Source organism: Syngnathus acus, chromosome 17, assembly GCF_901709675.1.
Source record: "Syngnathus acus chromosome 17, fSynAcu1.2, whole genome shotgun sequence".
NCBI lineage: Eukaryota > Metazoa > Chordata > Actinopteri > Syngnathiformes > Syngnathidae > Syngnathus > Syngnathus acus.
This window is the reverse complement of record NC_051102.1, coordinates 8,902,711-8,926,886: the sequence shown is the minus strand read 5'-3', so window position 1 is coordinate 8,926,886 and position 24,176 is coordinate 8,902,711. Positions and strand designations below refer to the sequence as shown.

The window sequence follows — 24,176 nt, the reverse complement described above, 5'->3', positions numbered from 1 at the left end:
TAGTGCCACGGAAAGTTATGATAACCTTGAACGCAAGCCGGGAAAGAACAACAACAATTAAAAAAAGAAGGGGGGGGGGGGGGCGCTCATTCCTTCAAGTCTTTATACTAGGACAAGTTTGCGGAACCTACGGATTGCGGGCCATATATGGCCTATGAGAAAACCTGATTCGGCCTACCGAGCAATTAAAACTCTTAGAAAACTCACAAATATTGTACCCACAAATACAGGCTATGTAGTTTAAAAAAAACAAAAAGTATTTGTTCAGCATTTTCCCTGCTGCTGTGCTACACGCTGCCCGCTTGAATGTCCAGTGTTCCATGTAACCACAGAAATGAATTACCACTTTGCCACCCTATAACAACCCATGCCTCTTACACACACAAATGCACTCAAACGCACACACTGACCACCGTCAGACAGCTTCCACTAATCATGTTTGAAATTTGATTATCATGCTTTCTCACACTGCACAAGTACCAAAGGCAGGAAAGCAGACGCGCAGACAAGCAGCATGTGCGCTTAAGAAATATTGGTTACTTTATTAAAATCGGCATGAGTGAGAGTAGCAATTATTTGCAACCCGCGTTGGGAATGATGAATGGCGTGTTGAGGTTGTTTAGCCCAACGTGTGTCTTATCTGTGGAGCCGCAGCACACACACACTAACGTGCACGCACACGGATCGTCCGTTCTGACATCTTCAGGGCCTCAACATTGAAGTGTGATTCACCATTTAAGAAATCTCCCTTGTTTTCACTTCTTAAGTGTTACTTTGTGTCTGGAGACACGGTTTCATTCTAATGAGGTTATTGTTTAGTTGTCAGCGATAAAAATGTCTTCACCCTCAAGGCAGAAACACTCACGGTGATATTAAAAAATAATAACCATCCTTTGATGTGATTAAGAAATCATCAGCGAATGCATACGTTGAGGATGCCTTATTTATGTTTGAAAATAAAAAAGTCTGATAGTTTACCTTTTTGGGAAAAGTATTTATCTTAGCAACGGCGGTGACTAATAGCATCATTAAGACCTAAGCCGCATTTGTGTGTGGCTGATGATGTGCTTGGAGAGGCTGTGAAATCATTACTGGCTAAAACTTTAATTTAGTTCCTGGCTACGAGACGTGCCTGCTGGCCCCAAGAACTACACCACAATTGTTTTTTTTATCTGCCCCTCTCTCGAAATTGTCCCCGGTGGCAAACATGTTGACAAGTATGTCGTCACTTTTAGTCAGTATACTGATTATGTTAATGAGATAGATTCTTGCATTTAGGCTTGTGTATATTCCATAAAACGTTGCCGGTTGGACAAAAGCCTTTGGAAAAACTAAATGAAAACGTCCCAACTGTCAACGCTCCTCATTTCGGCAAGCATTGATGGAAGTAGAGGCAATGGTTCTGCTAATTGCAGTTCGTTGCAGTTATGACGTTAATTTGGGTTTGTTTTGTTCCAGTTACACTTTGCTTGATACAATTGTCAGCTGATATTGACCAAATTTTGGGGGGTGAACAAAGGACTGTGATTCAGATCCCTTTGACTGTTATGGTGCATTTAGTTTTGTGTCATTTGAAGAGAAGCAACCCATAGTGACGGGTAGGCTGCTATGTTAGCTTCTTGTTAACATGCTAGCCATCACTTCTGATCCAAAGGTACAAGTGTTTTATGTTGCATGTGTCTTTAGTGATTGATTTCAGATGATTGATTGTAATTAATAATGGTGACAGGCAAGCCGTTATTCCAAATAGAATCCGTAGAATTGTATTAGACTCAATATCGTTTGGAATCCAAACAAATGGGCTATTTTTGACTTTGGCAGTTGTACTGTTATCTAGAGTCTGAAAGAAAACATGTCTGTCTGTGTCGAGTCTTCCAGAGCAGGATCGCGTAATTCCCCGGCACTCAAGTTAATAAAATCGACAACCCTCGAAAGCCTTTAGAAGTTTCTTTCATTTCCTGACTACAAGAAAGCGCGGTATGACACGTGCACTTAAATGTGAACTTTCTCTTATCCTCGACCAAAGACAATGTTGACATATGAGCGCTTGGACGACGTAATTAATCGCAGACGACTGCTTGTCTTGTCCAGGAGAGCTCAAGCAGATGCTTGCTGTCTCTCAGAGGCAATAAGCTTTCCATTGCAAGACTCGCTCACTGAAATCTTTTTTTACGAGCAGTCGTTGCGCATCTGCTCTCGCTAGATGCTGACCGTGTTAAGTATATGTTTGTGCTCCAACTAAATTGACACATTAACTTTTAATTAGCAGGCATCCATCTTGTCTTGTGGAACACCTGCTACAATTTGGGGAACTAGTCATCTGTGAATGTGCACTGAGGGTAATCAGTGGAAGTTGATTGATGCAAGGGCACAATTGATCATTCCGTCTTTCTTTTGTATTTTTTTTCTATTTTGTATGTTCACCTAAAAGGAAAATTAAGACATTTTGTTGAGCAACTATTTTCACCGTCTGTTGTGACTGGAGTCAAGTGATGGAATCCATTTTGTATTCGTTGTTGCTTACTCACCTGCTGCTTGGAAGGCATCAATCTGGCTAGGGTTATCCATTCCTGCTGAGTAGTGTCATCAATAGCCTTGATCAACAGCGCCGACGCCTGAGGTCCAGAGAGCTGCAGATTCCTGGCGGCGTAGACCACCCCGTCGGATTCTATCCAGAAGTCCTCTGGGTTGTTGCATTCGAAGCGCAGCAGACCCCCTCGGCTACAGTCGGCAAACCTCGCTGCAAGAGAGAGATACAATTAAGAATGAGCCCTGTGGTGAAAAACAATCCCTAAAAAGGTCAGACAGACAGCAAGACAAACTACAGAGCAACGGAGGGTCCACAAAGATTTTGTGATTCCCTCCCTTATGCTCATAAATTATTCATGTCAAGTTGTGCCCCAAAGGTATCGCTCAAAACAGGTGCGTGGGAATATCAAGTTTGAAAGGGGAGGCAACTGAAATTGAGCATTCTGAGCTATTAAGGGGAAGCGGTGTCCAAAAGACAAAATGTTATTCCTACAATTTCATGTGCAGATTCGTCCGTCCAACATAGTACGTCGTGTAAAATCAACCTTCACATGCTAGCTTTGTTGCTCACAGAATTCCGTGATGCCTGGGATGGCTGAATCCTCCACGGGCAGGGCTTGTGATGTTTATTGCATCACAACACACAGATGTAGAGAGACACCAAAGACAGGTGTCCCCTGGGGACTCCGGTCCAGGCGAGGGCTTCAGTGGCAGCGTGTTACAAGCGAGTGGCAGTATAGCATAGCGGAAATGAATGGACAGAAACACACGGCTGTTTTGCGTATGATCCTATAGTCTTGGTCGGGTTCCCCGCTTGGCCACTCGCAGCGAGCTATACAGTGCACAAAATGGTACAAAGGCAAAGAAGGGAACATATTCCCGAGGTGTATGCTTTGTGTAGAAGCTCTGCTGTTGCTGCTTTGAATTATTCAAGCAGAAAGGGGCATTATTTAACAAAAGCCTGCAAGGGGGCATCTCATCTTGCTTTCTGTTGCTACCTCATGGGCCCGAGACCCTCTCTTCAGGGAATTATTTGCACTTGAAGTTCCTCCGGGCTTGGGCGGAGGATGTAGTAGATCGACTTGGGATCATAAGTTTAACCTCCAGGCCTAATTAATAGCCAGAATCTTCCACGCCCAGTTTGTAATAGAATTGTGATGACAGAGATGCATGCTGCTTTTATTACTTGGCCTGTGTGCAGCAGAAGATAACCTGCTACATACTGCATAGACTTGCCTGTGACTTTAACTCTTGCGATCCCGCAAAATATTTTTGCACGCAACACCGTTAGTTTCTCCGTCCTGGCTTTTATAAAATATACGCAGTGAATGTGTTTAAGCTCAAAGTCGTCAACATGTAGAGATCCTAACATCTCATGGAGGCTCCACATTCTACACTCGCACCACAAATTCCCAGCCAGCACAACCATCTCCGATGATAATAAATGAGAATGTCAATTTGTGTATATTCATTTCTCCATGTTGAAAAATCCCATGTGTAGATCTAGCTATTGCAATCTATACGTGGACACGTCGGCTCCCCACACTACAAGGCCGAATGAGATCTCGGCTGCCACGCCCCATCAGACATGTCGTCATGGGTACAACGATAAAGGCTTCAGCGTGGAAAGAAATGCCGATGCAGCAGGGGGAGGGTCCGGGGGTTAAAAAAAGGAGGGTGTGTGTGGGACAAACGGGCCCGTCAGCAGAATGGCCTGTCCGACTAATGCCCTGCACCGGGCCCCGGAATTACCTCCGACTCAATGATCCTATTCAACGTTTATATGCCCCCCCCCCCCTTGACTAGTGACAAACCACACAAAAACTCAGGCTAACCCCAAGTACCATAGTGCCCCTCTATTGTTTGCGCCATCACGAGAAAATTCGGACTTTAATGGTTCGGGAGCGATAGCGAGAGATGGCTTTCGTTTCATAATATGGAATACTACTAATAACGATCCACATAGATCTAGGAACTAAACCCCAAAGGCCTACTTAGCCCATAGCCCAGCCTAGCAAATAGCTCAGCACCTCGACTAAACACTAACTAAGTTCAAAGGAATTGTGATGATGCGAATTAAAGCAGATGATCCCGTTGAATGTGAAATCTCCAAATTATTTACTGAAGTCATACTTCAAACTGGCGCAATCTGCATCGCTTACAAGATTTTTGGGGAAAATGTAAACGTTTGTGTCTAGTTTGCTGATTTAAAACTTTAAGAACGTTTAGACCTAGGTGACCTAGACTTGACGGGAAAAAGAATCAAAACTATTTGCAAACATTTACTCAACTGTGAGATTCTGCTACATTCTCATTTTTCCAGAAGACTTCAGACAGTCAACTGCTTGGAGCTAAAGCTTGGATCTGTAAATAAGGACATTTGCCTTTTTGCCACACTCAAGTGCTTGAAGGCGTTCGAGTAATGCACTTCAAACGAGCAAAGCATTCCACGCATTTCGAGTTGGTCTGAAAATATGCGACATTACAGAACATTACAGAAGTGTTTACGCTCAATTCAAGTGTAAACCTTTAAACAGTTTATAAAAGTTCAAATGGTCATCACTTGGTTTGTGCAGTGAAGGCACATTTTTGGAGGAGTTGTTTTTCCACGTTAAATCTGTGGACTCCTGAGGATTCTCGCAAGAATACATTATGAAGACACCCCCCCAAAGAAAAGCATTCCGATATGACTTTCTCTTATCACACTCATCCACATTGCAATACAGTGATAAGCACCATGGCGGACTGAGTGGCTAACACAGATTTGGATGCTTTATTTATTTTTTTCCCCAAGGAAAGTGACCCTTAAGGATGTCCTTTTTACATTGTTACTTGGTCGGTATTAGCAAGGCTACCCGATAGCTTTGCTCGCCACAGAACAAGGAAAAGTCCCCAAATAGCCTACAGAGTTGCCTCGTTTGAGAGCGCCACTGTGAATATAGTTGAAGATTTGCAACGGGTGCAACGTGCTTTGACCAGGTGGAAAATATCATCCATTGGTAGTCTAATCCCACATCAAGTACTAAGTACCCCCAGCTAAGCAAAAGATATCTTAACGAAACCATCCACTGTGAGCTTCTTAGGGTGACATTTAGTGATAGCCCCTTATTCCCCAGGCAAATCCAGTTTATTTTCCAAAAGAGAAGACAATCTTTTTGAAAAACACTTTGAAACTCGGATTGTCTGCCGCAGAGGACAAGTTCTGAGGTTGGTTATTTACAGAGGTATGTTAAGCAAATAAACTGACTTTACCATACAGCACAGTCATAGCCAAGCACTGTGTGGATTAGAGTGTCACTGGAGCCGGGAACTGATAAAGTTAATCTTTCGGTAGATATCCGGGCATAGCGGTGTGAATCAGTGAAGTGAGTGGCCAGATAATTTAGTGAGGCATTTAAAGTTAATCTTTCGGTAGATATCCGGGCATAGCGGTGTGAATCAGTGAAGTGAGTGGCCAGATAATTTAGTGAGGCATTCAACGGTTACTCGAATGTTTGACAGGCAACGCTAGCCAGAAATAGATGGTTCTAAACGTACGAATCATGATGCAAATGTGATGTGAAAAAAATAAAAAGTCTCTCTCGGACAGATCGCACAAAATGGCTGCATCACAGTTGTAACGATGGAATTTTGGATTTCAGATGATCTTGCATCCTGCCATTAAGGTCATTCACTAAACACTTATTGTTTAAGCACTTGTGTGGATGGTGTCACTGACCAGAAGGAAGAACAGTAATCCACGTGAGGTTGGTCTTTCCCATCCAGTCGGTAAATAAATAGGCCACCATTTCAGCAATCTAGTAAAGTACCGTGATGAAATGGCGGTACTGCTACTTCCATCGACAAAGTAAGTCTTTTTGATGATCTTATGAGATTTTTCGATTACAGTTGTTTAGAAGTTCCTGTCTTCCATTTGCTGAGAGAGGAAAAGCAGAAGTGTGCCAAAGGTTTCCCCACGGGGGCCATCAGGCCTGCTGAGTATTTTATGGAAAAACAGATTAGGTGACTTGCGCTGTGATGTCAGTGGCCTCAGTTCTGCTTTTCAGCACGTGGGAAACTTGTAACCATGTTCTCCGTAGCCGCAATAAATATCGTCTGTCGTGCGCTGCTCTCGATGCAACGAGTCTTAAATAAGGACTGAGACAACTTGACAAATCAAATAAAGGTTGTCTGCTGCGGAATTCTTGCTTGAGCACTTATTTGGGTTAGCATGTAGTAAATAACTGCGGTCAAAGGATTCGGCCCAGTTTGTCTGCACGAAGGAGTGGAGGCATATTGTTTCCATTAAATTCCCGACAGAATGCATATTTGTCAGCTGTGCGCCGCGTTCTGGCAAACAGATGGACGGCAAAGAAAAGTTTCTGAAATACTATTTGGCAATCGGGATCCATTAAAAACCACAAAATAGTTGACTTTTGTGCATTGGCCAGGAAGAAGAGGACAATTGGTTTGCGGACTCAGTCAGATGCAGAGTTGATGTTCAATATGAACGTTGGCTGATAAATGCCATTTAACTTGGGAAGCTTTCGAGTAAGCGCAGCATTCATTACATCTTTGATTTGCACAGAGCAAAGGTTGTGCAAATGAATGTGCGGGAAGACAAAGCCATTATCAACAGAAACTGACCGCTGAGAAAACCGCATGTTATCCGTTTGGATGAAATTGACGCGGCGTACGTTAGAATGTGATTAAATTCTGACAAACTGTCAAAGCGCCCGCTCGGCTCGCCGCTCACTTAGTAGTGCGAGCGGCAGACCGACGACTATTATCGTGATTACGATCGTCATCGTGCATGACGAGAAGCCTTCGGACGTGATGTGCGACGTGATGTGCTTCTCAAATGGTCGGGAGCGGGATCGTGCTAATCCTCGTGTCTCTGAGCGATGTCGTGCGATAACCATCTTGTGCTCATTGCTTATGCGTACAGTCAATGAGTTAATGCATCTTTTGTGTCATCATAATGGCGCAATATTATTTTACAAATGTGAGCTAATTATAAATTTACAAGAAGTGTGTTTTGACAAGTTACTTTCAATGAATGGCTCACACACATATGGAGCAGGCAGTTTTGAAGGACAATTTAGCAAAGAACTAATGTTGAGGCTGTGAAAGCCATTTTTTGTCACGTGTGGCACGAGTTGATGTTGGATTCCGGAGAACAAAGCCAGTGGAATTTTGGCTTTTCTTTCTTTTCCATTTTGGATAAAGCACAGCGCCAGCCAACAGGAGGCAGGCGCATCCTCTTGGCCGACAAACAAAGCGGCAGACAAAAGAAGATGAGGCCGACGGCCGCTGGAAAGCACCGTTCGATTGCGCGATGGCATCTGAGACCCTCATTCGGGAAGTTTTGTAACCGTTTGCACACCCCAAAATGCCTCATCTTGAAATTCTAGAATCTCTAAAGCTACTGAGATGGCTAAATGCTTCTCATCAAGCTGAACAAAGCCAACGACGAGTCACTTGGTGGGTTGCAGTCACACCATTAGCCTTTTTTTCCCCTTTTTTTTTTTTTTAGTCATGCGCCACACTTCCCAAAAAGCCCTTCATGATAACAAAACGAACCAACCCGAGGCTTCACAGGCACTGCTTCAAGTGAAAGGCTGTGGAGAAAAGGGGGCAAAAAAAAAAGTCTGAAAAACAATGTGAGCCAGCGAGGGGGGGAAAAGCCTCTTCAAAGCGAAGGATTAGGGCAGCTGCCAATACACACCGTGTATGTGTGTGTGTGTGTGTGTGTGTGTGTCGTAGCACGTTTGAATCAATACGTGTCAAATTTCGCTTGAAACACAATTAGCCTGCGCTTCACAAAGAGAGAAAAGCGTAAAAACACCGTACAAAGACAAGCCCAACGTTGGCCCTTAAAAGCTTTCAAGCTTTTCTCCTCTGACAGCTTACGCGGCGGCGGCGCCGCTTGACTTGGTGCACGTGAGAATGTCTTGTAGCGTCCAAAATGCATTTTGTGGACGCATCCATCAGCTGAGGTCTCCCTACTTATCTACTTTAACCTGCATGACCCTCCTCCCCGACCATCTGTCTTCCACAAAATAAAGTCAGAAAATTGTTGCTGGTGCATCTCAAGGATGAAGGCATCATGATTTTAAATGGATGAAAAGTTGTTTGCCCAGTGGAGACAAAGAAATCCATTAAAAAGCTTTTGTGAATGCTTTGAGTCGAGATGGCCTGGATGGCCCTCGCTGTTGCCATGGTAGTCAAACTACAGTGCGCTTAGAACGTCCCCCCCCCATGACCAATCGAAATCTTAACCCTGTCATTAAAATGAATCTTTTCTTCAGAACATTTCAGTATCTCTCGCATACCTGTTAGTAGAGACAAGTCCTGTTGATTGGCGACACTATCTTTTATACTTAATAAAGAAGTTCTGCCTTTCAATTTCTCACATTTTTCTATTAGTACTGCTCACTTTCACATGCACGACCGCGTTTTTTATTTCTGCGTTGAAGCAATTGAGCATCATCCCAGCAGCCAAATTGAAACTCTGCAGCCGCTCGCTCTCTCTCGTCTCACATAATGCACATGCGATTACGCCCCGTGGAAATGACAAAGTTCAGTGGAACCGCCAGAGAAGTTTAACTTGGGAGTAAATTATTTCAAACATTGACTGTTCACAGAGAGTCTGGCTTCGTGATTTGAAATTGTATTCGAAAAAAGACGTTTTGTCATCGAAAGATTCCGCATAAAGAACGTGCAAATATTTACATCAACTCAAGATGTGAAAGCACGAACCGGGTCGCTTGTGTAAGTACTCAATGTGACGTCAGGTGTCAGCGATTAGTACTGGCACGATTCCGTCGCCGATGGAAACGTGCATTATCTGCGTTAAGGGCGCATGGCCGTGCGACTGGACTCTTCCGCCCATGCAATCAGCTCGACTGAGTGGGCGCAGAGCAGGCGGGTGGGATGTGTGCAGCTGTGCTTTATTACACACACAATGAGTCCCAGATTAGGGGAAGTGGAAGGAGGGCGGAAGAGAAAGGGGAATCAAGAAGGGGGGGAAGGAAGGAATAGGGGAGGGGGTGGAAATGACTCCAAACACATCTGTCCTCAGTTTGTCTAAAGCTATAACATAACAAGCAACCACAAGCATGACCATGTACAAATCTGTCTCCGCCTGTAGAAATGCTTCCAGACCTTTAGGGCTTTTTTTTTTTAATGTGACCAATGATGGAATGCTGTCACCTTGTTCAGAGCGCTCACAAACTATAAGGTGGCACAGGCGCTGTCAATCGCAAGGATTGGCGATGCTATTCAGCCTAATTTCTACAAATTGCGGCTAGACAATAAAGATGCTAAACTATGTCGGAAAGGAAAACATTTGCATTACAACATCACGTCTGGGAATGAAAATGGTCCTATTCCGGCTAAGTTGAAAAAGCGCAGCTTTGAATGCGAATAGCGTCAAAGGAAGTTGCCGCTCAAATCGGCTAGCATCGTATCGTCATTACGTTAACGTGGTAACCGTCAAGACGATTACTTCCGAGTTGGCAAAATGGCCGCATTGTTGCTTTAGGTGCGATAAGCGTCTGATTATGCTGCACTTTGAGGCGGGACAGCCGCAGTGCCATAAAAATGCAATAAAAGCCTGACACCTCGCCGTGCGTCACCCTAATCAAGGCGCTGAGAGTCGGGCGAGAGATGAGAGGCGGAGGAGAAATGGGGGTTCTGTGCCGGGTCAGTCCCGTCCAATCATTCTGCTTCAGTGGAAACTCACACATTTGTGCGAGTTCACGCTCGGCAAGATTCACCAGAAAGACATCGTGCTTCCTTCCGTCGGAGCTTCTTGGAAAGCCATTCTATCTCCATTTTACGCGCCTCATGCACAAGGAGTGATTAAACATCAAACTGTTTCCGCATAATCCGGCACCAACTTTGCATATGACTCTCTGTTGGTCTTACTTTCGTCCCCTGACAAAACTCATTCCTGACAATTCTGAATTAATCCCAGCCTAAGACGTTTGACGGCAGATGGCAAGATGTTGCAGATGCTGTTTAAAAAACAAAAACAAAAAAAACAAAACAGGAAATGCTCAAATGAACTTGATGAAGCGAAAACAGGCGTAGCTTTGATGAATATGGAAATTATTTCTCGTTACAAAGACCCGGTCAGAGTTGGACACATTTATAGTTGGCAGGCACATTAAACAGACATTTCTTCCTTGTTGGAAATACTTAAGGGGGGATTAAATTGTTCCAGGTGGTACAATTTGCTCTTCAAACTTTCTTTTACCAGAATCGAGCCTTTTCCTCCGAGCCGCAGAACACAATATAAGGTCTGTAACTAATTTTATTTCTACTTCTAATCGCAGACTGTTATCTTCACATGACCACAAGATTGATACTCAGTTATCTTGAGATTTATACACTAATGTATCCAAACTATTTCCAACAATTGCAAAGTTTTACTTGTTGTCCTATCTTCAGAGGTCAGGGCATGACGTATCTGCTTATTAGTTTACGCGATCCTCTGGACCACACCATCCAGATGCCACGACTCAATGCTAAAGATGTACGGCTTTTATAACTCGTATTATATGAATTCAATAATCTGCAGACCGCTGCATGCTTGTTGATGAGGAGCCGTAAAAGCAACTTTAATATCCCAGTGTGTTGGAAGCGCTAATGATCAGCGCTGAAGGCGGGTGGGCTCTAACTCATCGTCCACGGCCAGCTCGCTGCCAATCTGGAGTGTGATTCTGCAAAGCCTTATATGAGGCAGCATGCCACCATAAATAAAATTCAGACGGCGTCAGCATCGAACCCACCCACCGGCTCAGACTGCTTGCTCAGGCGAGCCCGGCCGGCCGCTTTTAAGGAACATTCAACAACGGCACGTCATCGGAGGGCTAATAATTAGTCGAAGGAGGTCACGCTTTGGCGAGCTGGACGAGCTCAGCAAAAAGACTTGGAGATCACAAGACTGTCTGTCAGCCAGCTGTGTCTGTTGATTCTGCGTGAGCCTTTCAAGTCCCCGCAACATATGGTTTGAATTACATACATCTGACTTGTAGCGGGGCTTTCAAAAAGGAAAAGTCCCGACTTGATTAAAACACATCATAAAACATATTTTGCCTTGTACATAACTTAAATCAGGGGTTTTAAAATAAATTGTAAATCCACTCATGCTTGGACATAAATCACCTCACCAATTTGAGGCTCAGCCCTATTAAAAACATTTTTTTTGTTGTTGGTGAAAACAAGTTACAGTCAGCCGTCAATGCCCATTTTAATCCACACAAGGAAGCATTGTGGGTTTATAAGACGTTGCGGTATTAAGTATAAGCAGCTCACAGAAGAAAAAAGCAAGCCCCCCCCCCCCCCCACACCACCTGCTGCACAACTACACTTCCAAATGCATCAAAATCCTGCCAATTTTGGGTCCTGCAGCGGGACCTGACTCTGCGAGTGTTTTGTCAGGCTCAAAACACAAAAGGAGCGATCAGTCATTAGTGGGATCAAATCGGGCATAGCAGTGAACAAATTCATTGAGTGGAGGCTTTGCCCTTTGGCAGAAAATGACACGAGCACGTTCAAACATGAATTAAAGCAAACAATATTAGCAAGTCGCAGCCGGGTTGGTCTAGTCCCGTATTTTCCGACGCTACGCTCCTTCCCGGAATGGTCAATTGATACGCGCTGATACGGTCTGGGAAAGGGCGTTTTCCATGAACCTCATCGTGCCGCTTCGTCTTATATTACACATCCCCCATCCTTTGTGCGCAGGGACAATAACATGGCTTAGGAGGGATAGGGAGGGGAGAGATCTGGTTACCTTACCAACCACCGCCGTAACAACACATGCAAGGAAGGGCCGTTTCGCGACAACAGGTTCGTCGTCTTGGTTGTCTGAATGGTTTGCCAGTCGTGGGTATAGCAAACAAAACTTACTCTAAGTAAACCAAGTGCATTTCTGTGGAACTAACAGTATTATGCTCCTTGTTTTCTGCACACATTTACATAATGTAGGCGTTGAGGGGTCAAAGTGCATCCCCGTCACAAATCCCTTTGAGCGAGGTCTCGCATCAGGCATGAGCTGGCTGCTTTTAGCCTGGCGGCAAAGGGGAGAGAGTCTGCTGCTCCCTTGCTGCTTGTTTTCCTATTCTGCCTGTAGCCACACCTCAACTATCAGCACCGAATTTGAAAGCGGGACTCCCGCAACGACTCCGCAACTCCCGCAATCGCTTTTCAGACCACAGACGGGGTAGTTGCAACAAAAAAATAAAAATAAGTGGGGGAAAAAAGAGAACCGAGGGGGATTGGGGGTGGTGGACAAGGAGCTCTGCGAGTATCTGCTTCATTGTGTCCTAGGCCATGAGAGAGGAATGGAGGCGGAGTTGGCTTGCTTCTTTAAAAGAACCATCTATCAGAATCGGGGGTCTGCAAATTGGCAAAAACGAGACACTTGGCTGCACTGGGCAACACTACGGAGCGCAGCAAGTGTAAATAAGATTTGCATCGGCTCTCGGTATGACCGGCATACAAACGAGGTTTCGCCGTTCCACTGAGAAGCATGAATTCAATTAAAGACAATGTGGGAGGAGAAGACAACGTTCGCACACGGTGCCTCCCAAGTTTATGAATGTGTCGACACTCACAATGTGGGGCAGGATTTGGCTGTTCACTCCCCCCCACCACCCCCCCCCCCAATTAGGCTGTTATGTAAATGTGACTTTTATTTTCTGGAACATCGACGATCATATGAAGTATGAAGGTATCTGTCAAAACAAGACTAGCTATAGTTTAAGGCCTTTGAGCAAGTAGATATTAGGTTGCATTGCTGAGCTCAAAAGGTCCTGAGCACAGAAGGATAACATGACAGCTGCAGCAGCCCAGGATACCGCCAAGACCTGGAAACCCAAACATTTGTCTTTCTGCCTCGCTGGAATCTACATTAGGAGGTCATCGGCATTGCACCAACCCCAAGATGTGCTCCCCTAGCAGCTGTGCATCAGGTTTTACTGCCCAAACACAAAGGCAGGTGTCCATAAAGGGAGAGTGCCGCCATGCATGGATACAGTACAGTCAATGTGCCAAGTAAATTGACCAATTTGAACAAAGAAAACAAATAAGGTAGAGTTGTTACACATGATGCATCCTCGATGCATGGCCAAGGTTATGATCTTGCAAGTCATTTTGAAATACTTGCTGTTATCCTTGCATATGCCCACTCCAATCCAGCAAGGTTCTTCCGCTCAAGTGGACCAGCGGGAGACGAGCTTTTAGGATCATGGCAGCCGACAGAGTAGGGAGTGACACCCAGGGGTTGCATTTAAGCATGGCCAGACAGCTGGTGCCACCAGCTATGACAACAGATCATTCTTATGGAATTCAATTCCCTTCTTTTACGGCCGTGGAGCTGTGGGCAAATTGTGGCGCTCTTCTGCTAAGAACATTAAAGCCCTGTTTTATGGGTCGAATCTAGCGGCAAGCAGGTCACTTTAATGAGGGACAGTGTCCAGCCCGTGCGTCTCCTCTCTTAAAAAGCCAATGCTGGACCCTCAACCACATTAGGGACATCTGGCTCCTTCATCTACAAACATGGCCCGTAATGGCCCATTACAGAGTACAGGGCAGGGCCGGGAATGTGCTTGGATTTATGGTATGGATGAATCCAAACCCAGAATCCTGTCTATCATGGCCGCATTAGATTATATGAGACGGGAGGCCCATCAGACCTAATAAGCCTTATCGTTTCCAGAGAACGACTGTTAAAGCCTCCGCTACAATACCAGCGCAGCCCGGTGAATTAAACAAATGAACGTTGCCTTTGCTATAACAATTGAAGCGTACAATAACACCAAACTACGAACCTCATTAACTGTATGTCCCGAGCGGGGAACGGGGAAAAGTCAATTATAAATCACTTACGTAGAAATGTATCGTATATTGTTTGAGCCAAATAAGTCTTACTCGGTCCTACTCATCTACAATCTTTCTTCAGAGCCTTCGAGAGGGGAGGGCTGAGGTAGTTGCCCCTGACAACCTATTGGCTTTTCCCAACTTGAGCCCTCTTCATTTCAGTCTTCTTTATTTCTCTGGCTTCCTTTCATTTGCGGGTCTCTCGCTTTTATTACATCCCCCTCCCCCCTTCGCGCCTCAAAACCCCAGCGCGTTATCCATGTCAAATCCATTGGAGACAGCCAGAGGAAGTCAATATGGCGCCAATAGATTCTCTGCCGGGACTATGTGGAGCTCCCGAGGCAAGGCAGGCAAACTATGACCAATGGCTCCAAAACATCTGTAACACAAACGCTGCTGTGCGTTGCTGCTAAAAAAAAAAAAAAAGAATCACAATCAAACCGAGATGGATCAAAAGGATGCTGTTCGTCATAGTGATGGAAAATGAACCTTCAAATTTGCTTCATGAACCAGTTGTAATTTTACATTCCTCTAGACTAGAGGGCACTCTGTTCAACATTGGGCTAAAGGTCTTACCACTTCTCAAATTATTTTATTTAAACCAACAGAGCCATTTAAAGGAGTCAAAAAAATACAACTAACTCACAAAGCACATTTGAAGCTTCATGAATAACTTCTTCATAAGATGCATCCAGCCAAAATAAAAACAACGCCTACTGTATGGTGATGTGCGTATTATACAATTCTGTTCGCACTTGACCAAACCAATCAAAGTACCAGAGTTGATTCTTTCTTGCGAATACAGCCCACAGTGAATGATTTTTTTTAGCCATTGTGTAAGCCACAGGAGGACTGGGGCTGCCACCAAACCACAGAGCATCATGGCCCTGTTTTACAATGGCAATTAACACCTGCCAACATCCTGTCATGAGCCGCAGGTGTGAGGAGAGCAACGTGCGACCTGATGAAAGACACGCCACCAGAGCGGTGCCAAGCAGTCATTTCCCCTCACTGATGGTCCATTCTTTATTTAGCATAGCCTAAGGAGATTCACAATCGCACACGTCGGCGCAGGAGCTAAAAATACAACCTTCGCAACAGTGCAGCTCGCCGGCCACGTATTAACCGCGTGAAACTAAATATTCCCCGTCTTGTATACAATACTGGTTCTCGGGAATTCAAACACACGTGAAGGACATCACAGGTGAAAGCATGAATCACCGACTGTACACGTCTCGGCCCAAGTGCCCACCCAGTGGCAGGAAGTCTGGAGGAGACGGTGAATACTAACAATGCAGCCGAGTGTCTCCCGGGTCCTCCTCCGTACAGCGGGCGCGGCGTGGAATCTTAAATGAGCGACTTTGACAGAAAACACATACTAGGCTTATCGGGAGGGGGGTGGTGGAGTGACGGATGAGCAGGAGAGGAGGCAATGAATTTGGAAGTTTGGGGGGGGGGGGGGCTAGTTATTTTCTGTCAGCAGCAAGCCCTTCACTAACAAAGGCTCTTTCATATTTCCCGTGAACAGAGACAGACTCCCATTAAGGGAGGCTTCTCCTTCGCACATAATTTACTCCTCTTACGCCCGTCCGCCCATTACCGCTTTCAGCATGGACGTAGACGAGCTTTGAGTACCTCTTACAACTAGTTACGTCGGTGCTAAGGCTTGATTATCAGATGTCTCTAAAAGATTACCCCGAGTGGTTATCCTGTGATTGAGGTTGGTGAAAAGGCCTTTTTTTTCAAGGCCGACGATCGGAACTAAAATGTGCGGTCCAACGTCGAGTTGGACCTAGCCTGGGATTCTGGGGCCAAGACATGAAACAAAACAATAGCCAATTAGATAGCAACCCGAAACTTGCGCTGTTGCCAAACAAAAAAGGGGAGCAACCGGCTGTGTCGAGTATTTTGTACTGTATAACTTGCCTTTAACAACGCAACGTAGTTTGTGGTTAGCAGAGAAAGGAAGCAGTTAGCTTCTATTCTTCTACTACCTCTCACAGGTCGGTCTATGACGGACATCTGGTTTGTACGAGGAGAATTGCTGGTGGAGAAATACTGCCGTTATGTGTGTGGCGTGCTGTGATGGCCAACACCGCACGCCGTTAAGAGCAGTAATCACACATGGCAATTGTCATGTGTGAGGTCGCTCACGTTTTAAACATGTGGAAAGATGTTTGGAAATTTGATGTGTATGACCTCCTAGAGTTAGAATACATATAGCTTGTACTTCATGTGCCAAGCATTCACTCCGAGCCAGCGAGAGGAAGCTGTGGCAACCCTGCTTCCTCGCATGTTACTCCCCAGTCCCATCGAATTGAAAATTGTCCGGCCAGCTGTCCATTTTTTTAGCCCACTCTGACGGACAGCGAACGTGCCAACCAAAACCAACACCCCCCCCCCCCCTCCTCCTCTCTAGCTTTATCCGCACAGCTGCCCGTGTTCGCATGCTCAGACACTTTGGTGGTCTGGGAAAAGGCATGATCAACCGCCATGGAATCAACCTCTAAACTGTGCGGTTCCCAAAAAGTGGTTAAACATAGCAGAGCACAAACCGAGCTCTCTCTTTAGCATGTGCGCAGCGTCTGGGACCTCCTCCATTTCAAACGGACACAAATCGATGCGAATGTGATCACCGAGCGCACTGCAGGCAGACCGATATACGATTGGCCGGATCAGAGAGTAGGCGAGAGGCCAAGTTTTCATCGGAAAACTCTTCCGAGACCTCGGTGGCGTATCCACACCCTGTAATGTGTTCAACAGCTCCGCAGCATGACGGCATCATCTGCTTGATGATTTAGCGCTATTCGAGGCAACGCTATCATGGCTCAAAAATGCGGCTGAGTCACGTCTGCTGTGACGAACATGACGCAGAACACAACGTGAAACGACTAAGACATGTCATTTCAATCTGGATATTCAAGATCAACGTGTAAACATTCATTTGAATCCAGATTCCGGCTCCCGAAAGGGAATCTGTAAATCTTTCAACAGCTACAAAATGAAATAATATGTGCTGCTGTTGCCCGTTCCAATCTCCAAACATGGAGTGACCCTGACAAATGCAGAACAAAGCCCTGTTTGTGCCTTTTGACCTCACATCTCCATTGGCCCGCGCATTCTTGGCTTTTCCGCTCTTTTTTCCATAAGATCCAATTTAAAAAGACAATGCGTGTTTGTGTGCACCTGGGGCCCTCTCTAAACAAACAATTAAAGCTTATCTCATTAACATTTAGGAACATTTGACCGCTTTCATCTTCCAATAAATAAGTAGTCCCATCTGCCACTGAAGTAGTTTTCGTTGATTCATTGTCTACTTTTGGATGACAACCATATTTGGTGTTAGCAAGAGCATGCCTATAGCGTCATCAGCTGCCACCCACTTGATGTCTCCACTTGAATGCAACATCAAGTTTTCCCCCACACTCCTTATGGCCCAGTTACCACCAGACGCATTCCTCCCACTTTTTCTTTTACGTGCTGTATAATTTGACGAGTACCAGGCGTGCTGACGAGTCCTGCGAACAAATGCGCGCACACAAGCTAGCTCCCATTCTCCTCGTGCATTAGCCGAAATAAACACTTCAACTACTCCCTGTAAATTAACACGGCTGAAGCGGCATAAAGGGTGTGTGTCTGTGTGTGTGTGCGTGCATGTGTGTGTTCATGCTCACTAATTGAGGTTATGGCAACATTCAGAGCACAGCATCCATCCATGCGTCCATTATCGGAACAAAGCAAATGCACAATGTTAAAATTATGCTTTTAAGTTTGACCTCAGTGGGGACGCCCTCTAATGGCAAAACACATTTATAGAGCAACTTCTATTTTCTTTTTTCTTTATCAGTGGCTTATTTCCACTGGGGTCGGTGGTGCTATTCACAAACAATGCATCAAGCAAAGATATGCTTTTCCAGAGTCGATAAAAGTGGCCAGTCAAGCCCCATAAGGGACTGCTTATGATTATAAACACAAGGAGTGGGACTGGATGAAGAAAAAGACATCATGGCATGTTGATCCAATATAAAAATGCATGCCTTCCTAACCCCCCGCCAGCTTTTTACAGGCGGGGGGGGGAGCGCAAAGGGAGGACAAGGCTGCAATAACATCAGCTCAATCTTCTCCGGCCAAAGCTGGCTCTTCTGCTGTCTACATGACATTCTTTTCATGTTTCTTTTTTATCTAAATTCTTATCTGTCCGATCATCCCCCCCACCCCCAATTGGACTACATCTACAAATAGACCGTATGCACAATAAGCCTGAAGTAAAACCGCAAGAAAAGGTTAGCATAAATTGCCAACCAAGCACGGGCTCTACTATTATAACCCATTTCATTTTCTGTCTCTCTCTACCTCCTTCTATCACCCAGGACAGGCGTGAAAGGTCAATAACCTTGGCTCGCAGCCTTCATATGTTTAGCAACGGCCATCAATTAAAGGCTGCGGCCGTTATTCCAAAAGTCTTTAGCTTATCTTCGACAAAGGTCACACTGCTTAGAAGGCTTCGTCGTGTGTGAGGGGAGCAGGCTGACATCGGGCCTGGAGAAGATAGAGGATCGGTGGTCAGCAGGCGTAAAGGTGACGGCACGCTGGTGTTTCTTCTTGGGAGAACGTCAAAGCGGGGTGATATTTCACACTACAACAATTGTAAACAGTTGTAGTAGATGCGAGGAGGAAATAGAAGCGTACCCCCTTCTTTCACGGTGAAACGTAAAACTACAAAAGCGTATCAATGTTTTTTTTTGCCAGATGAGTTTTTTGCCTCGGTGGAGCAGTGATTTTTCTGCGAGCATGTTCTGCTCTTGACTGCTGGTTGCAGCGCAGCACGGATGTTTTCTCTGCCGCATGACTTTTATGAATGACAGGTCACGCAAAGTTAAATACAACGCCACACCTTTTGATGAGCTGGCACCCGCCGGGTCTTTGAAAGAGAAATCTCCTTTTGGAAACATTTTGACAAGCAAAAAACACAATTACTCCCTTCTATTTTAATCTGATGAATCAACAGCGATATACTTACAGCACGATATAGGAAGGACGTATAGATTTCGTTGTACTTATTAACCTCGTGGAAATGTTCCAATCCCCCACGGTTATTTTACGTGAAGCTGTTTGTATAGAAAATGTATGAAAATGTTCAAACGTTCACCCCGCGGGGTTATATTGTACACTTCTGACAGAGTATCCGCCCCCTAGCCTCATTCCTGCTGAGCCGGCAGTGCTGCAGGAAATAAAGTGGCGACACGCCGCACGCTCTTTAATGCCTCAATAAATATCGACAGAGGCAGCGATAGTATAAACTCAGACAACGCGGGCCGCCGAGCGATATGTTGCTTATTGCCGTGGTGTTCGCTCAAATTGAGACTAGAAATTGTTTTTGGTCAATCATAATATCCGTGTACTGTGATGGCAAGCAGGCGTGCCATGGGGGTGTCATCGGGTTCTGCTCGCAGTAGATCACTCGAGACGTGGAACATCCAGAGCTGCATCAGACTAGTTTTTGGTAGGCACATGGTGTTCTCAATCGCATATCTACCTGCGATTAAGACTCTAATAGGAATAGATCGCAACTCGCCTCAAATTCCACACACCACTCGGTTTAAGAAATGAGGCATCAAAGGTCATTTGGAGACGTGAACTGACGACAAAGAATAAAGGAGTTCCATCCTTCCGTGACTCAATTAAATCACATCCATCATGGGACGGACAGGAGCAGTGGGGAGCTCCTCTGTTTCAGAGGAAGGCAAAGGATGAAAGGATGATGCATGCACAATGTCATGAGATACAACCTAGTGAGTCATCAAAGGTGCAGCGGCTAACTGAGCGCTGGTGCGTCGTAATTGAAGCCTCTGCCGGGAACACAATAGTCGGCGTGGCCCGCGGGACGCCGTCGCCTCTTTGTGAACATGGTTACTGTATCTGGGTCAATCAATGTGCCCCAGCGTCAAATTTCTTTTTGTCAGTCGTGATGGCGAGCCGATTCCTCGTTTGGGAGATGTTTTTAAGTGTATGGTGTAAACATGGGTGCTTTTTAGTTTCTACGTGCAGCCAACAGGCCTTTCATTTGAGAATGGGGGTGCCGAGTATCGTCTAAGCCACACCAGAGTTCACTTGCAAAAGGACCACGGTCCAAAGATCAGATGATAACATTTGCGCGATCAATCTGCGATTGCGCCAGAGTTTATTTTAATCAAACCAAAGCGGACAAGTGTAAAGAAGAGCAGCGAGATCGGCAGCCAGGAAAAAAAAACAGCAACGCAACTGAGCCTGAATATACTGCCGACTGCACCAAAGATTTAATGAGACGGACAACATAATGGGGATGGGGAGTGGCTCCTTCACGTGCCTGCTGATGGAAAACCAAAAGGCCTTCAAGGTCCCTATGCGCTCTGATTCCGTTTAACTTAATGAGAAACAAAAGGCACAATGGGGTAGATTGAGTGGTCGAAATTGAATGTCAGTATTGCGAAATAAGCCATTGCAGACCAAGGAGGTTGTGTTGGAGACAATATAGAGTTGTTTGCTTGCAAATTTTACTGGCAAAGAATACCAAGCCCTGTTATACATAGGCATATGTGCAAGAAAGTCAGGTCAATAGTTATTTATACATGACCTCTTTGCATTTAATCTGCTTTCATTGCATTTCCCCCCCATTAAATCAACACACCAAGAGAACAAAACACTCCTTCAGTCCTTTCATGCAGGAGTCATTTTGTAACGTGGACAAATTAACGCATCATTTCAGACTGTTTGGACCCAGGTGTGATCTCAAACCAAATAGGCTATAAACCAGCCCCGACAGCACTCGTGCACAAGAGGCAAAAGTTCACCTATCTACCGTGAACGGCTTTGTATCGACTGCATATTTATTTGAGTCAAACAGTAAAGATTTCCTTTGATTGAGGTTGTATGGGTCAAATAGCCTTTACTAACCCTTGGCTACAAATGTGTCACTGTTTGTGCCTTTGAATTGAACAAGCTAATTATGTGTGAAGGACAACCCCCCCCCCCCCCCACATGACTGAGACGACCGGCCAATGTCAGACTCTGCTAGTTGCCAGTAATGGAGGGCACGGCCTGTAGCTGATAACTGCGATATGAACAGAGGTGATGAGAAGTTATTGGCGCCACGTTAGCCCTCTACATGCTACCCGTAATGGTCTTAAGGCATGGCGTGCTCGCACATGGCGAGGGATTATTTTCAGACAGCCTCCAGTTAGCTAAGAACTTACAGCCTGAAAAGGTCAGACATAAATAAATTACGCCTTATCCCTCCATGCCACCCAGCAGGCTCAGAGATGCAGCCACCAATTAGCTACAAATGATTGTGCCAGCTTTATGCTAACGTTGTGATTATTATTATTCCACGTTTACACTTTTGCCCTAGGTATGCAATGGAGCTTGTTTAAGGGAAAATAAAAAGGAGAGCAGCGATCAGCTCGCATCCCTGGCCACGTTGGGGTCCTGCCTGCCTGGCATGTTGGGGTCAACACCATGCAACCACATCAAAAGCTTTCAATGACTGAAAAACCCCAAAGTTTGAAGACAATCACGTACATTTTCTAGTTAAAATATCACCTCTATGTAAAAGGATAAAATGTTGCCAAATTCTAGAAAAAAAATCCTGTTAGGCTTGGGACATGGCTCCAAATTTTATTTTGGTAGGTTTTGGGTTGTTACTCCCAATTTTCGCAGTGCTAGCTGAAACATGCAATAGAGAATACGTGGCTAAAAATCTGCAGGATTGAAAATCGCACAATGAAATCTCTAAAATATTGGGTTTTTTTTTTTTGGGCCAGGCCTGATTTGTTTTTATGCATGTTTATACCCTCAAAAACAGTGTTGTTTTATTAGTATTGCCATGGCAACAGCAGCGTTTCATGAAAATTAACAAATTGCGTTAATGTTTTTTTCCCGACAGATGTATTCTGCCACTATTCAATTCTACCGTTACAATTTGTGTAGGTTATCTAGGCCATGGTGCTCCTCAAAAGATGACGAGAAAAGATGAAAATAAATTCATGAATACAATGCAAAGAATAAAACCTATTCAACTCAAAGCTGCCAGTGATGCTTCAGCTGGGAATTGGAGCACTGCCTTCATTACATACATATTGATCACTGTAAACAAAGAACTGCATGTATCGATTTCCTTCCGGAAAGAAAAATAGGAGTATGAAGGCGATAGAGTGACGTTATGAGCAAAGCACGTCGTTAAATAAAAGGCAACGTGAGATGTCATTTCAGGGGGAAGAGGAATGGCCATGGGGTGGCTTGGTAAAAAAATAAAAAATAATAATCATATCATAATAATCGGATACAATTTTATCTACATTCAAGTGTTTCCCTGATTACTGTTTATTAACCAATTATTTTTGTTTATTTGGTAATATTTAGTGATTACAAAACAACTAAACAGCTGAGCAATATCAGACAAGAAGTACTGATGGTCATTGTCTTCCAAAGTAAAAGCGGATGGTTGCAAATGTCCTATTTTCATTCAATACGAAAAGATCATGACGGGCCAGAGAATTCTTAAAGCTGGCTGAATCGTTCCTCGCTGCGGTTTGAAGTTTAGTCTTGCAGGTCTGTACTTTCAGACATCTGTTTATCTTACTACTTTTCCATCCGTAAAGCCGACTGGGGGGTAGCACGGTGAAACCAGTGGTTAGCTCATCTGACTCACAACCGAGAGGTTCTGGGTTTGAATTTTGTTGCGGATCCGCCTGTGTAGAGTTTGCATTCCCTACAGCTCTTCTGCCACCGAAATGTCACACCCTAAGGCATGGAGGTCAGGTGTGGACGTACAAATATCTGTCTGACACGCATCTGCAAGCCACGCCCGCCCCACGTCCGACCTTTTTTGCTCGCCGGTCCGTTTAACCAGACCTGACCGTGCACTCTGCGAGCAGGAAAAATGCTTGAGTAGCTCGAAGGGTACTTGGCCCAGTTTACAGGACGGGGTCGAGCGGGGTCGTGTCTCGCCAAACACGGGGGCCCCCTTTAAAAACATCTAAGTGGTCACAGCTGCACACGCGGCCGTCGGACTGAACAGAAACAACTCCAAAAGGATTTTGCCGAGTGACGTTTTAGTTTATTTAAATCCTCGGTCTTGTGTAAACAATGCCAAGACTAGCCATTTTACTCAATGATAGATTAGCAGAAAATTTGCAACGCTAGCCCATGTACCGGCCACGTCTCAATGTCTGACACTAATGGTGGCAATTTATTTCATGAAGCACCTCTACTGAGAAAGTCCTTTTGCAGTGATGAACAAAAAAGATATACCACAAAAACGTGAGTAAGGAGAGAAAGCAGAATATATGAAGCCAAGTGTTTTAAGTGCAGTTAAAGCTCGTGGCCTTTTCATTAACCCACTTTTTAGGGCGGAAAACCTCTGCTGAATAATGCTCCGACTGACACACTTTCTCCAGTTTGAAGGCCCCAGCTGGATAAAAACAGTACAATGCGCATGGGCAAGACACCAGAATTCCATGGAGGGGCAAACCACCCGCAGCCACCACCCAGCTGAAATTGAATGCCGTTTTGTTAAACACGTCGCCTTCTTAATCAAGCCATGACAAGATAAGCTATCTTTGTCTGTAGAAGGCTTTTAATAAATAACTTGGTTTTTGGTTCTACTCTGTTCACTTATCAGGCCAGAGCAAACATTTCACGCTTTAAAAGCTTCAAGGATTTGCATCGGCTAACAATGAGCACCGCCTCCGTTTACCTGACTGGATCGCAGTTCTCAAAAAAAAAAAAAAAAAGGTCCT

At 44.9% G+C, this 24,176-nt stretch overlaps 1 protein-coding gene across 1 annotated transcript in view; it reads right to left on the bottom strand.

The window, feature by feature from the left end:
* Window positions 1-24,176, bottom strand: part of cdh2 (cadherin 2, type 1, N-cadherin (neuronal)) — a 42,650-nt gene that overhangs the window by 14,418 nt on the left and 4,056 nt on the right. Inside the window, exon 3 of the mRNA XM_037275566.1 lies at window positions 2,529-2,740. Within this exon, the coding sequence (XP_037131461.1) occupies window positions 2,529-2,740 (212 nt within the window). The remainder of the gene's footprint in view (window positions 1-2,528; window positions 2,741-24,176) is intronic.